At 35.2% G+C, this 13,878-nt stretch overlaps 3 protein-coding genes across 3 annotated transcripts in view; 2 read left to right on the top strand and 1 right to left on the bottom strand.

The window, feature by feature from the left end:
• The first annotated feature begins 1,177 nt into the window (after positions 1 to 1,177).
• Positions 1,178 to 2,525, top strand: LOC100119088 (MKI67 FHA domain-interacting nucleolar phosphoprotein-like). Its single transcript, XM_001599979.6, has 4 exons — positions 1,178 to 1,380; positions 1,605 to 1,811; positions 1,890 to 1,998; positions 2,079 to 2,525. Exons 1-4 carry the CDS (start codon positions 1,303 to 1,305, stop codon positions 2,318 to 2,320), a joined length of 636 nt encoding a protein of 211 aa, XP_001600029.1. The 5' UTR covers positions 1,178 to 1,302; the 3' UTR covers positions 2,321 to 2,525.
• Positions 2,526 to 2,851: 326 nt separating this feature from the next.
• Positions 2,852 to 6,807, top strand: LOC100679942. The gene is made up of 11 exons (XM_016987382.2): positions 2,852 to 3,061; positions 3,173 to 3,332; positions 3,462 to 3,650; positions 3,726 to 3,834; positions 3,913 to 4,105; positions 4,460 to 4,583; positions 4,696 to 4,778; positions 5,413 to 5,581; positions 5,663 to 5,854; positions 5,945 to 6,062; positions 6,133 to 6,807. Exons 1-11 carry the CDS (start codon positions 2,986 to 2,988, stop codon positions 6,325 to 6,327), a joined length of 1,608 nt encoding a protein of 535 aa, XP_016842871.1. The 5' UTR covers positions 2,852 to 2,985; the 3' UTR covers positions 6,328 to 6,807.
• A 1,613-nt stretch (positions 6,808 to 8,420) lies between these two features.
• The window catches only part of LOC100119509 (protein vestigial), a 397,514-nt gene continuing 392,056 nt past the window's right edge, over positions 8,421 to 13,878 (bottom strand). Inside the window, exons 6-9 of the mRNA XM_031928958.1 lie at positions 12,739 to 12,991; positions 12,022 to 12,180; positions 11,834 to 11,948; positions 8,421 to 11,447 (exon numbers count right to left, since the gene is read on the bottom strand). Coding sequence (XP_031784818.1) covers positions 11,207 to 11,447; positions 11,834 to 11,948; positions 12,022 to 12,180; positions 12,739 to 12,991 — 768 coding nt within the window. The 3' untranslated portion in view covers positions 8,421 to 11,206. The remainder of the gene's footprint in view (positions 11,448 to 11,833; positions 11,949 to 12,021; positions 12,181 to 12,738; positions 12,992 to 13,878) is intronic.

Raw genomic sequence — 13,878 nt, 5'->3', positions numbered from 1 at the left:
TCTTATAGAATTTATGTACGAGTAATTAACATTCCCTCAACATGAATTTTTTTATAATATTCATGCTATATCGATTGTAAATGCATAATATAATCATATTAACGCAATCAATTTAATGTTCATCCAAGGATGTCTTCGTATATCTTACTTTATGCAAGAGGAATTCTATTATTATCAGTAAATGAACAAAATCTGAGCAATAACAATTATATATTTGTATCATTATTACTATATGATTGTAAGACCTTAAATCACAAAATGTATTTTTTAAATTTGAAAATCATTAATAAAGGCGCGCGAAGTCGCGGTCGCGTATGTGTTTACACGCGCGAAGATTGTCTATTGTTTTTAGCCCTCAATTATCAATTAAGCTGTCAAGGCAGATTTTTTCTCACCTCGTTTTATTAAATAGATGCAGATTCAATCAAACTAGGCGAGTATTTTCGTGGTTTACGTAGGGTTGTAGGCGAAGGACTCCACGGTTTTATTTGGAATAATTATGTAAAAAGATTTTTTTAAATTTCCGCGTTTTATCTAATTATTTATTTGTTAGTCAATTCAAATTATATGTATTAGTTATTCCAACCTTGTTATATAATTAATTCCAAATAAATAAATAGGTAGTGTGGAAATCTGTTGAAGCAATAAAAAAAACCATTAAAATATTTTATATATAATAATAAATTATAATATATTTTATTTCAACGCATTTTATAAATATAAAATAATCCGAATATTTAATGATGATAATAAGAAGAATAACCACAATAATAACCATATGCTGGCTTGTATGTGTACGAATTAAAAAAAAAAATCGCACCCAATTTCAACTCGGATCAAAAGGGTTGAGAGTAGAGTACGTTGTCCATCGGACGAACGTTATCGACAACTTTCAATAAGTCGATGTAATATTTAAGTTGTGGCCCCATTTGGGTTTAAGGATAAGAATTTAGGGTATAATTGGCTTATTCGTGTTGTTTAGTACTTATTTTTAATTGTGCACAGTCCTTACGCATTGTCAACAGTAATTAGCATAGTTGCAATGCATAGCTTGGGCATCGATCGGGCATCTCATGTTACCGGCAGAACGCCAGAATTAGACTGACGCGCCGCGCGTAGTCGGGGTGCGTACTAGCGCTCGGGGTGCCTCACTTTGGGTCGGGGCTTTGCGCTTCTATTAAGGTCTATCTTCGTTGGCCAAGTGCGAAGTTTACGTCTGTTTTCACGTGCCAAGCGTATATAACCGCGTCGTTTTCATCAAAGTATTTATTTTATACTTAAATACAACAATTATTTAGAAAAATGAAAGTTAAGAAGGTAAAGACTCAAAGGACATCTGCTCTAAGTAAAGCAGTTAGTAATGTGACGCAAATTATTAAGGTATGCTGCATTTTATAACATAACCTATAACATTCTCACATGTTTGTTACCTTATTACAATAAAAGCTAAATTATAAATAAATAATTTATTAAAAATATGCAATATTATTTTCTAATCCTTTGAAATTAGGCTTATTCATGAGATATACATCTATTAGAGTATTAAAAGAATTCTCATCTTATTTAATTTATTTTTAATAAACTTCATTATTCTTAATTAACAGAAAAAAGATAAGGGCATTGTCAAAAAGAAATCTATAGAAAAAGCAGCAGAAACAGAAGTCAATGCACAAGAAGAGAAACCATTTGTTTCTACAAGAGGTTTGGTATACATTGGACACATTCCGTATGGATTCTTTGAAGATGAAATGAAAGAGTATTTTGAACAGTTTGGTAAAGTTACCAGAGTAAGAGTAGCTAGATCTAAAAAAGTAAGCATAAAAATATTGAACATGAGACATTATTTATCAAATTTACTTCAGCTTATAAATATTTTAATTTTTTTATAGACTGGAAAAAGTCGAGGATATGGTTATATAGAGTTTCAACTTCCAGAAGTAGCTAAGATAGCTGCCGAAACTATGAACAATTATTTGATGTGTGGTAGACTTCTGAAAGGTACTTTTTCCAAAGAAACTTTTTGTTAATAAGCATGCTATTTATGAAACATTTGTTAAATTGTATTTATTTGTATATAGCTACATATATTCCACCTGAAAAACAACATTTTGGATTTTTTGCTGGAAAACCATGGACTTCCAAAATATATCCAAAAATCAATAACAGGATAAAAGAGCTTAAGAAAAATGAAAATTCAATTAGCCAGACGCAATACAAGAAGAATGTTAAGAAATCTTTGAAACAGCTTTCTGCTTTGGAACAAAAATTAAAAAGTTCTGGGGTAAACATAAAGTTTAAACCTAAAGATGTTCCTAAATGATATAGATTAAGCATAGATATTTTATTTCATTAAAACTACGTTATAATTATATTTATATCAGAATAAATAAAATTTTTGTACATATAAATTACAATTATTCTGTTTAATTGTCATTTTATTTTAAAAATGTATAATCAGTTGGATTTCTTAGAACTGAAAATTCATCAATAAGAATACTATTAAAAGACTATTCTCTTAACTAAAACTATGTTCTCAAAACTATAGCTAAAAATTGATTATTTAATTTAATCCACATCATCAATATTATATAACAATTAAGAAATTAATTAGGATAACTTAGGTCGTCAGTAATAACTATACATACATAATTTACTTGAATACTATGAATGACCAGATAATTATGATATTAACTAATATATTTATAGTATATAATTAAGAATTTACTTGTATTATTTAGATGAAACTTGAATAATTTCGATACCATTTATATCGATCAATTTCTTTTCTATTTTTCAAACTTACTCGTGATGCTTGATAAGATAAAAGTTCAGATTTAGATCAGAAAGTATGCATTTTCCTGCCTGTTCGTCTAGAGAACAACACGCGTCAGTCAAGAAGATATTTTTACGTCACGCGTCGAAAATTGACAGTAGATTAATCATTATAAATTTCTTTTAATAAACTGAAAATTTTATTTTAAGAAAATGAAACACATAACATCTATTCTTGTCATTGCGATAGTGATTCAAATGACTGCTGGTTTTCTAATCAAAGACATAAGTAAGTATACACTTATTAATAATAATATTATTCATATTTTTTTATATGACTAAATAATATTTCAGCATAACTTTTGATAGTTTTTATTACCTTTCATTACCTTTTTATCAGTTTATGAAATAGCAAAATCGGTATTAGATGATAACCTGAAGGAATTTCTTGTGAGTTTGAAACCTATGTTAAAGACTGGAAACAGTAGCTTAGGAATCCCAGTTCTTGATCCGTATGAAAATGATTATCAAGAAATTTATATTACAGAAGACATAATCAGGTAATTGAATAACTTTATTTATTTGTAATATAGATACACACACACATAAATACTTGCAAGATACTGGCAGATACAAATAAATCGACCGTCGATATCACGTATCATTAAATAATTTTTATTTATATTCAGCATCAAAGGTGACTTAACTAATGCCAAAGTTAAGGGTCTGTCTAATTATATAGTTAACGAGGCTAAGTTCAAATTGGCGGGCTTGAAAATCACATTGAACATGACATTGTCTAATGTTAAAGCTAAAAGTTTATATAGTTTTGAAGCTGAATCAAAGGGAATATCTATGTATGGGAAGGGTGATATTGAGTGAGTTTATTGAAATATTTTGTATACATACCACTAATTTTCATCATTTCATGGAAACAATAATAACATTTCCAGCGTCGAAATTTTCAATTTTACATTCGCAGCAGAGGCGCAATTAGGTTTGAAATCGAATAAAATATTTATAAAGAGTTTATCAACTGGAATGCATTTGGGAAATATCAACGTATGTATAAAATAATTTATGACTGTTGTGCATGGAAAATTACGAAAAATTGAGTATATTTAAGCAAATATTTTTCAGTTTAATGCAAGTGGAATTTATAATAACCAGCCTGCTTCTGAGACAATAAACTCTATAGTAAGTCAGTCAGGACCGTACGTTGTTAATAATCTTCAATGGCTGATTAGCAGTCAAGTAGATTGTAGGCTGACGAAATTAATCAATTCTTATTTGGATGGCTTAACGTTGCAAGACATCATTAATATCATTGGATAATATATATTACATATGTAAATAAATTACTAATCAATAAATATATCTTTCAAATTTATGTAAACGCGTATAATTTTTATTAATTTATTTCACATAAAATCCATTATTAAGTTGTTTATTATAACGTAAGAGGACTAATTCTGTTGACTATTATAAAGCACAAGAATACAAATGCGATAAATCTTTCTCAAGTGATTAAATTTTGTAATGTCTCGCCCTCATTCGATCCGACAACCATTCAAGATTACAACCTGAAGATTGATTCAAATTTTGTTATAATCAAGCTCACCTGAAGGCGTAGTATCAAAATAAATGATATGTCGATAAGATAAGTGTTCTACGTTCGAGATGTAAGATTATTTATCCTTACTCTATTTAAGAGAGTGCCCCCGACAAGACAAAAATATTGATTTTGCAACGCTTCTTACAATAAGACAGTGCTGCGTGATAAATTATCTGCAGTTTAGTGAAATTATAAGGTAATTAAGACTTTTCAGTCCCATAAAAAGCTAAAGCAAAAGAACACATACACATGAATGAAGAATATATGTAATTATAAGCAATAAAAAAATATAAAATCTGATATTCCAGAACAATGAAGGTATTAGCGGCATTGATAGTGCTGGTTGCCAGCTGCCAGCTCATCGGCGCCAACTTTGTTCACGATGGTAGCAGTGAGTATTATTATTTTTTCTATATTAATTGCAAAAAAGTCCAACATATAGTTCTGCGATAATTTTGCATCAACGAAGTATACACGGGCAAATCGCGACCGGAGTATTTTTTGCGCATCGTCGTAACAGCTCGCATTCCAAACTATTTCGGCAATTCGAGGCATCATCGAACTTTTGTTTCATTTAAAAAAGACAATGCATTCCGGTCGACCGAACGTCCCACATTGGTCGAAAGAATGCAAAAAAAGAGTTGGCACTATACTAGTAGTACGTACGAGTTTAAAATAGCAAGCTTTTTCGTGGCTCGACTCTTTGCTTGTTCCGATCGGTAGCGCTTTATTCGCCATACGCCTATAATGAGATTTCCTATTCGAATGTCGAATAGAAAAGTGTGTTTTTACAAAGGAAATATATCAATTTTATTATACAGCAAAGACATTATTTCTGATTTTAAATAATTTATTAATAACACTTCACGAGTTATTTTTTATCGTGTATAGATAATTCTTAGAGCTGCTACGATGACGCTATGAATTTGTACATATATACTTAAATAATTACATTAATTTTGAAAACAATTACAAAATATCCATTTCCATGTAATAAAAATCTTACAGTATTTTTCTTTTATTAGATGACTTAGTCCGCGATTATGTAGTTCGGGCTATTGGTGATAAGTTCAAGACTGCTCTTGAGGATTTCAAAAGCATCATGAAAAAGGGAAATGCTAAACTCGGTATACCTGTACTTGATCCTCTGGACTTGGAGCATCAAAAAATCAATATTAATGAAGAGCAAGTAACGTAAGCAAATATATAAACTGTTAAATAAATTTGTAGAAAATTATTTGTTTATATTTTGTCACGCAAATTTTTTATTTTTAGTGCTAATGGAGAAATAAACAATGCACATGTCGACGGCTTGTCCGACTATGTGGTTAAACATGCCGACTTCAAAATTGCCAAATGGAATGCCTCGATGAGCTTCTTGTGGTCCAACATCAAAGGAAAAACAGCATACGAAGTAGACGCATACATTGCTAACAAAATTCCTGTTTATGGAGCAGGTGAAATAAGGTACATAAGTAAAATAATTTTTGTTTCCTACAAAAAATCAGTCATCCTTTATTTGATATCGCATATGCTAAGATACATTATTTTCAACAGCTTCGATATTAGTGACTTCGCTTTCTCGACACAAGCCAAGCTCAAAGTAAACTTAAAAACGAAGAAGGTGCAAATCGTAAGCTTTTCAGCAACGGCAATTTCTGTGGCTAAAACTATGGTATGTATTTTTTATCTACAACTGTTGATCAAACTTAAATTGCTAACATATCGATTTTATATTTTTAAAGATCAACATTACCGGGCTCTATAACAATGATGAACTTTCGCAACTTATCGGTGCTGTTATTAGTGACATGGCACCAGATGCAATTCAAGATTTCCAGGAAGAAGTTACGGCTCAAGTTGACCAGATCTTATTGAGAGAAGCCAATGCTCTTTTCGATCAATATACCCTTGACGACATTCTAGGTCTGATAAGTTAAATTAAACCATCTGCGATATAATATGTATTCCACTTTTGTGTAACTTCTAAAGATTAAATTAAACTACTTTTTTCTACGCCGATTTTATTAATTTTATTAAAAAATATATAAAAAGAATTTGATCAGGTATGTATTTGATAGAGCGACAAAATCGGATTTATTATACAAGATCTTGCGATGCTTTTTATTGCGCAAGATAATTCAACAGATGAATATCAACGAAGTTTCCATTTTTCCGTCAAAGAGGTAAAAATTATAATATACCCGATGAAAATGTAAATGAATGGCTGCTAAGTCATAATTGCACTTATTGTTATGCCGACACAATCAGAGTCTTGGTGGCCAATATTCGACTCGCTTTGTATTCTCGATGTAGAGGACACCCACGATAATGGCAGCCAATTGTATGGCAACCAATAACGTACGCTGAAAGTTGAAAAAAAAGTATTTAATCTTTAAAATAAAATAAACAAACTTTATTGCAATCCTTTATCTATGGCTCACTTAATGCGAATGTATTGTATTTGTTCGAAATAAAAAAGTAAGACAAAGCTTCATATTCAATGAAAAAAAATTACGTTTCACTTTTTGGAAAAAAAACTTTCTATTTGTGGTTAAATATAGTTGTACACTATATTTTAATCTTTTAAAATAAAACGCGATTCGAACACTGATGTATATATAACTGTTTTCACTAACGAAATACGTATATACTTATATGAACGTGTTATTTGGAAAAAAATATTTATCTGCCACATTATTCGTATTCTATTAAACACAATCTTGTTAACCGCTTGCACTTACTTTTAATGTCATTTTCAATTCCGCTTTAATTGTGGATGTGGAGTGTGGATTAAAGGCTTGGCGTGTCTTACTATTTTCATGCATGTATTACTTCGTACTAAGATTATTTCGTATTAGATCGGGCAATCGCTGCTTCACCCCTACATATACCTACTGTTATTTACAATAAAACCACCTGTGCAAACAAACGTTTTGTGGGTGTTAAATTTTTGGTGATAAGACACGCGTTACGCTGTCGACGCGCTTTAATAAAAAAAAACCTCTACTGATGACGCCGATCTTTCACACATGCGCATTTTCAAGTAATTAAATGAACGCTATATAGAATGTATTAGATGATAGAACATTTTTTCTCTATGTATTTATGTATTGTATTATATGGCGCCCTATAATTCCGACAATTTTGTTACGCCTTGTTAATCGCGTCTCTCTATTATATTTAAATCCAAATATTGATTCAAATTTATTCAGTATGAACAATAAATTCTTATCTTAATTAGTTCTATACAATAATGAAATAAGTCATTCATATATAGTATTAGCAGTCACGAGCTGTGCAATAAATATAACCAGTACAAATATTTGATATCGCAAGATCATATCTAAATTTTAGGATAAACACAAATTTGATAAAAATACTGAAAATTTTCTAGTAGAAGGAAAATTAAAAGAATTACATTTTTTTAATGGAGATGAACACACGCATATTTATTTATTGACTTGATCAGTAGGTAATGGTTTGTTGTTTCGTATATAAGATTCTAACCGGGCTTTGATATATGTGTGAATACTTACGTTGCATGAATTCATTGAAATATAGTATTTGTTTTGTAAAACTTCCTCTTTGCTTTGGTGGTATTTTATACTGCATTATTCGATGTTTCCTAATTATTTATTTGTGATGAATTCAATTGTTAGTTATTCGTAATTCATAAATCAAAAATAAAAAACTTACTCTTTTGGATTTACGAATAAAATCTTGATGTGTCATTGATGAGGTCCATTAAAAAACATATATGAATAATATCAAATATTGATTCCCGACGACAAAATAAAGAAAAATCTTCGAAGACTTTCAAATCTTAACGAAGATTTATTATCAATGATCAAATAAGAAATAAATTAAACCCTCAAGTGATCTCGAAAAAAGATAATGCTTTGAAACTTTGAATGCTCGAAAATTTCAAAACTTGTCTAATTTCGAACATTAGTAAAAAAAAAATTAATTCATTTAGAGGCGGTATGACAGTATATAATCAAAGACGAGGGAATTAAATAAATTACGTAACTTACATAGAGTTATTTAATGGGCAGGTTAACTAAAGCACATTTATTACAAGTAATATTTACACGTCAGCTTGCCCCAGCTGCATCGTGAAGTAGCGACTCTTAAGTACAATGAGTGCAAGATATTCAATGAACTTTTTAATACAATTTTCTTTTAGTATATACGACCCTAGTGACTGTACAAACATAGAATAAAATATCGCTGTATTATAATATCAAATACTTGCTAATTCGCCGCGAACGTATTTATGTAGCGCGAAAGAAACACGTTGCATATTTGCATTCTACAAGTACTTCCTTTCGACGTAATTAATTAATTAGAGGGATACATATTGTAATGTATAATTAACCGCATGAGCAGGATAAGCATATATGCATTCGATTATTATTAATAAATAATAATAGATTGCACGGTCCGACGACAGAAAGGTAATAAAATCAATTTTATTGAGATAATTTATTACGCTTCTTCTTGATTTTCTTCTATGTAGGAATATCGGTAGATACTTATGCATGAAAATCACTTAGTGCTGAATGCCAGACGGTGCTGTTAGCCCCTATTGTCGCTTTTTTTTATACACAATATTATTTCATTATCATTATTATTATTTATTATTATATTATTATTCGCGTTCAAACATACATACAGATCAAATAATCGAGTAGAAATTTTCAAATTATCATCTATCTATATGGTTTACTAACATTTTAGAGAGCCAATAATCGAATTCGCGCTATCGTGTATGGTTTCTCATTCTGAGTATTTCATTGAATTCGAATGAAAGTCGCGACGTAAATTTTCAGCCGACGATGACTGTACGTTGATATTCAAACAGGAGATCAAGACGGTACGTAATTTTCATTGTTTGAAATTATATTATATATATCGACATAAATATACAGAACATTAGCTCGCTCGTTATTATGTAGAAGATAAATAAATTGGTCTCTGATGCACACGCGAAATAGAAATGAGAAAACCAGCATCTTCATTTATGTACACACTATAAAGTCAATTGATCACACTATTTTTTTTCCACATTTTCATTTACTAATGCACGATTACAGTAGACATTGAGTTAAATTAAACGAGGGAGTATTACATATACGTCGAAATGAATTCGTTGCGGATGGGACATCTGAGTGAAACCCCTTATTGGCAAAACACTAGACTCTCAAACATATTTTTCGCAGTTCCATAGCTATTAAAAAAAAAACACCGAGCATTTTATGCTCTTACGAAGATGAGCGCCGAAAAAATGTTCAAAACCCAGTCTTTCCAACGCTTACAACGAACAATCTAAAATGAAAACGGTAACGTGCGCTATATATGTAAAAAAGCATATATATGCTATTTCCTCGTCGTCGTTCGCGGCTCTTCTTGCACGTGCTGCTGCCGCTGCGACGCCAGGGCCAGTTAAAATTTCGACAGCAGAGTCTGCGTGCATCAGATGCATAGAATCGTGCGTATTCTGTCCGTACGATTCCACGCGCGCATTGCCGGCCAGCCGCGGGATCTTGCCTGTGCCATATGCGTCTTCCATAGGGCGAAATTATTCGGATTCGCTGCTGATGCTCTCGTGCGCGTCTTCATCGCGTGTGTACAGTAGCCGAGCCTACGAGGTATGCGCATACATGCATGTATGATATTATGCGCAACGAGAGTTTGAATTTGAACGAGTGCGCGCTTCTCGCCAGCCGGGGCGAATTCGAAGAAGGAGATAGCGAGGTTCGCGTCTTCGTTTAAAGGGAACGATGACTTATTGGAAGCGAGCTTTTGTTCCAACGTTGCGTAACGAGCGGTATACGCTGCGTTTTGTTCTTGGGCAAATATTTGACAATGGCTCAATGTTTAATGGTTTATTTTTACATAACAAAGGTCGAAAAGTAAATTTGTAAATTTGCAATCGTTATCGAGGAGCGAGCAACGTACGCGTGTCTCCCGCGACTCTTTTGTACGATCTTATTTATTCAAGTTTAGATCGGAGCCGACGTTTCGAAAGAAAAAAAACTTAATAATAACATACAATTTGCGCAGTATAAATTCTCTCCGAAATATTAATCGATCGTCGGTGTATTTCTTGAGGTCGCGTATAGTATTATCAGTTTGGCAAATATTATTGTGGATACTGTATAGATATATAGAGCCGTTTTCGCGTGTAATCTTTGTTATTGTTCACCTGACGTCACACTGCGTGAGCTATTATAAGGAAACGTGCGCGTCTCTGCACCAGAGCGCGCAATAAATAGATTTCGTCAAAAGAGAATCATATTTAGCTTCCACCTATTGATAGGAAAATTTCGAACAGCCTCCCCCCGATATCGTACAATGATACACACAAAAATCAAATTTATATTATTTGCTATGTGTCAAATAATGGACTGAAGCTGTGTATAGTAAACGTTGTTCATTCACCGTTAAAACTGTTAAACTGCTCGCGAATATTGTTCTGCGTAAACGTGATTAATTAGCTGTTCAAACATTCGGTCGAACCATCAACCTTTTATCTATAATTAGCAACGCTTTACGCAATGCAGCGTTGAGTCACGAAGGATGAGATCGTCTAGCAACTTCGATTCGGTTCTCGCGTATACTTACACGACTCCTGGCCATTTCCACGATGTTTCACATCGGGCGTGTCCCTGTGCGCGCGCAATATATATATAGGCGAACACATTCGCATTCGCAAGAGTAGAGAAAGATATATATATAGGACATCCATATACACAGAAAGAGACCGTCGTTGCTGGCGAGCGCAGAGAAGCACCGAAGAAACACGCTCGCCGTTCACGTCCAGTAGTCGCTCGATAGGGGCGCGTATGGGCCGTGAGGGTACGGCGGAGCCGAGGACGCGTCGACGAGCGACTGCGAGGGTGTCGCCGACGTCCAGTCCTTGTAGCTCGCTGCCGTGTGCGCGTGGTGAGGTACGCCTGGATGCGAGCTTGGATGACCAAGGCTGCGGTTCAGCAGCAGGCTGTTGTAACTCGCCGCCGCCATGTTGTGGTGGTGGTGGTACTCGTGCACGGCCCTACAACGTATTCGGTGGTCGGGCGTTTAGTTAATTTTGCACGTTATATTTGGATGGAGAAAATAAGCTTTACGAGAATTATTGAGTATCGAGTGTGATTCTCCAATTTTTTTTGGCTGCACGATTCAAAATTGACCTTTGTACAATGGATTCAGTCAAGCAAATTTAACATCGATACGACTTTCATATGATTCGCGGGTGATAGATTAGATTTGAATTTAATCTCTATATTATCCAAACTAATGAAACGCTCGGCTGATCGTATATTTAGCAAAGCGCGTGTCTTCGCCCGAAAAGTAGAAACAGATAAACGTGATTGGTCGCGTTTGAGCATAATTAATATTCTAAAAATTAATCACCCGCGTGTACAAGCCGCTGTCACTTACCGTGGGTGATACTGGCTGTAGTGCGAGTGCCAGGGATCGGTGTATTCGTAGACCTCGTGGTGGCTCTTCCAGAACGATGCCGGGAAGTTTCTCGTGATCATGGGATTATTATTATCTGCAACAGGAGATTCGTGAAAATGCGCTCGGAAAATCCTTTGTATAATAACAAGAGTATTCATATGAGCAACCTTTTGGTTTGTCTTGTGCCAGAGCCCTCTGAAAATGTTCCTCGACTTCCGTCGCTGCGTCGCCTCGGTAATGGGTAAAAACTACGCAATTCGCACTAACGTATTGGGCTCTACTTTCGCTGTCGTCGGAATCGTCCGTTGCGGTATTCGGTCCGACAGCTGGAAAATTAATCGAACAAATAAACGAGTTGGATTAGTACAAAAAAGCGAATAGTACACCGACACAATAGAATTAGTTAAATCTATTTTTTGCCACCGGTCGTCGTAGCATTGCATCGCCGCGCGTCGCCAAGCGAGGGTTGAAACCCCCGCGTAACTGAATTCGGAGCCGTGGCTAAATCGATTTTCCAGTGTCCCTGACGGCGCGTATACAGGGGCGAAAGTCATTTTGCAGGTGCAGGCCGGAACAAAATTAATCATGCGGCGTATAGCTTGGGGCGAGACGACTCGGGCATGCATCGTATACCGCGTTGGTATATTAATTATCCGAATTGAATCACAGAGTCGCGAGTTCGGATTTCATTTCAATTTGTTTGTTTGTATCTTTTATTACTGTATATCAAAAGCGTGATTATGAATCGGAAAAATTACATAATCAGAGTTGCATCGTGTTTGTTGTCGTGTTCTCGTTAAACCAAACTGACTCTGATAATCGACGAGCACGTCATCGTCATTCGTTTGCATGTTAAAAATGAAAGGAGGTACACATATGCTTACCATCGGTCGATCTGTCGTCGTCGAGGTTCCTCGAGGACTGGGAGGAAGTGGTGAGTGGCGGCCGATGCTGGGGGGCCGGTCTGGGCGAGGCAGGGCTCGGCGCCGAGCCTATGGAGCCAGCGCTGCTCGATTGACCCTGCGGTACGCCCGTCGCAGCCGCCACCGTCGCGCCACCCCCGCCCGCAGCGGCGCTACCACCACCGCCGCAAAGCTCCAGACCCGCCGTCTCCAGTGATCTTTGATTGACATTGATCTGCAATAAATTTCAACCAAACGGTCGATCATTTTATTTTCACTGGCTGTACACTCCGTTGCAAAGAAATAATACTATTGGTTGGTTTTGAGTCATCGTAAACGAAATAGTCGGGTGCAGCACGAAGACACGCGGCATTACTTTTACTTGCAAGTATTCTCGCTCTCCGCGAACTTTCACCGCGCGGAGATACTTTAATCTGAGATAGCATCTCGCGCTCACGATTCACGCGGCCCACTAAATTACGTCTCGCGCGTTCTGAAGTTTCAGAGATTCGTCTTCCGCGAACGCTCGTTCCTCAAGTTTGCACAGAGACACACGTATAGCGCACAAAAGCTCACTCTTCTTAGCAAGCGGGAATCGTCGCATTAGCGTACATTACGAGCGAATCGAGCTCTGCATGCGAAAGGCGACCCTCTCTATATAACGATTCGCTTCCCTCTCGGCTGATGCGCGTCATTCCCCGGATGAGTGTGCGCCGTAAAATGGCGCGCGTCGACGGCTTCAATGGGGAACGTGTTGTATCGACGAATTTTATTTCGTACATATTAAGGCTCATATATAGATTTTCGAAAACATCAGCGGAGACGTACGACGCTGATATACATTCACGTGTCGTTTTTAATCGATGGACTGATCACATCAGGCAATCGTGACGTCGTTATGTGTGTCGAGATTCCCTACTATGTAAGGACTTGTGCGTATACAAAGTATAATAATCAACGTGTTCGAATATATAGCTCATGAGGTCAGAGATAGCGTCAGAAATTTTCATAATCGCATAATTCAAATGGTCTGATTTTAGTGATTTCGTGCTTACGCGCGTATACGCTGTCGCAATTAATCATCTTTGCGACATCGCGGCTACATTAACAAGATCCTAGCGA

Source organism: Nasonia vitripennis, chromosome 4 (genome assembly GCF_009193385.2).
Source record: "Nasonia vitripennis strain AsymCx chromosome 4, Nvit_psr_1.1, whole genome shotgun sequence".
Classification (NCBI taxonomy): Eukaryota; Metazoa; Arthropoda; class Insecta; order Hymenoptera; family Pteromalidae; genus Nasonia; species Nasonia vitripennis.
The sequence above is the reverse complement of the archived record's forward strand: the minus strand, read 5'-3'. Positions and strand labels throughout refer to the sequence as shown.

What these genes read in the sequence shown, in the direction of transcription:
- LOC100119088 (XM_001599979.6), top strand. Translation starts at nt 1,303, where the DNA reads ATGAAAGTTAAGAAGGTAAAGACTCAAAGGACATCTGCTCTAAGTAAA. An exon ending in ATGTGACGCAAATTATTAAG is followed by an intron (nt 1,381 to 1,604) that starts GTATGCTGCATT and finishes CTTAATTAACAG; the next exon opens with AAAAAAGATAAGGGCATTGT. An exon ending in GAGTAGCTAGATCTAAAAAA is followed by an intron (nt 1,812 to 1,889) that starts GTAAGCATAAAA and finishes ATTTTTTTATAG; the next exon opens with ACTGGAAAAAGTCGAGGATA.
- LOC100679942 (XM_016987382.2), top strand. Translation starts at nt 2,986, where the DNA reads ATGAAACACATAACATCTATTCTTGTCATTGCGATAGTGATTCAAATG. An exon ending in CTTTGTTCACGATGGTAGCA is followed by an intron (nt 4,779 to 5,412) that starts GTGAGTATTATT and finishes TTCTTTTATTAG; the next exon opens with ATGACTTAGTCCGCGATTAT. An exon ending in ATTAATGAAGAGCAAGTAAC is followed by an intron (nt 5,582 to 5,662) that starts GTAAGCAAATAT and finishes TTTTATTTTTAG; the next exon opens with TGCTAATGGAGAAATAAACA.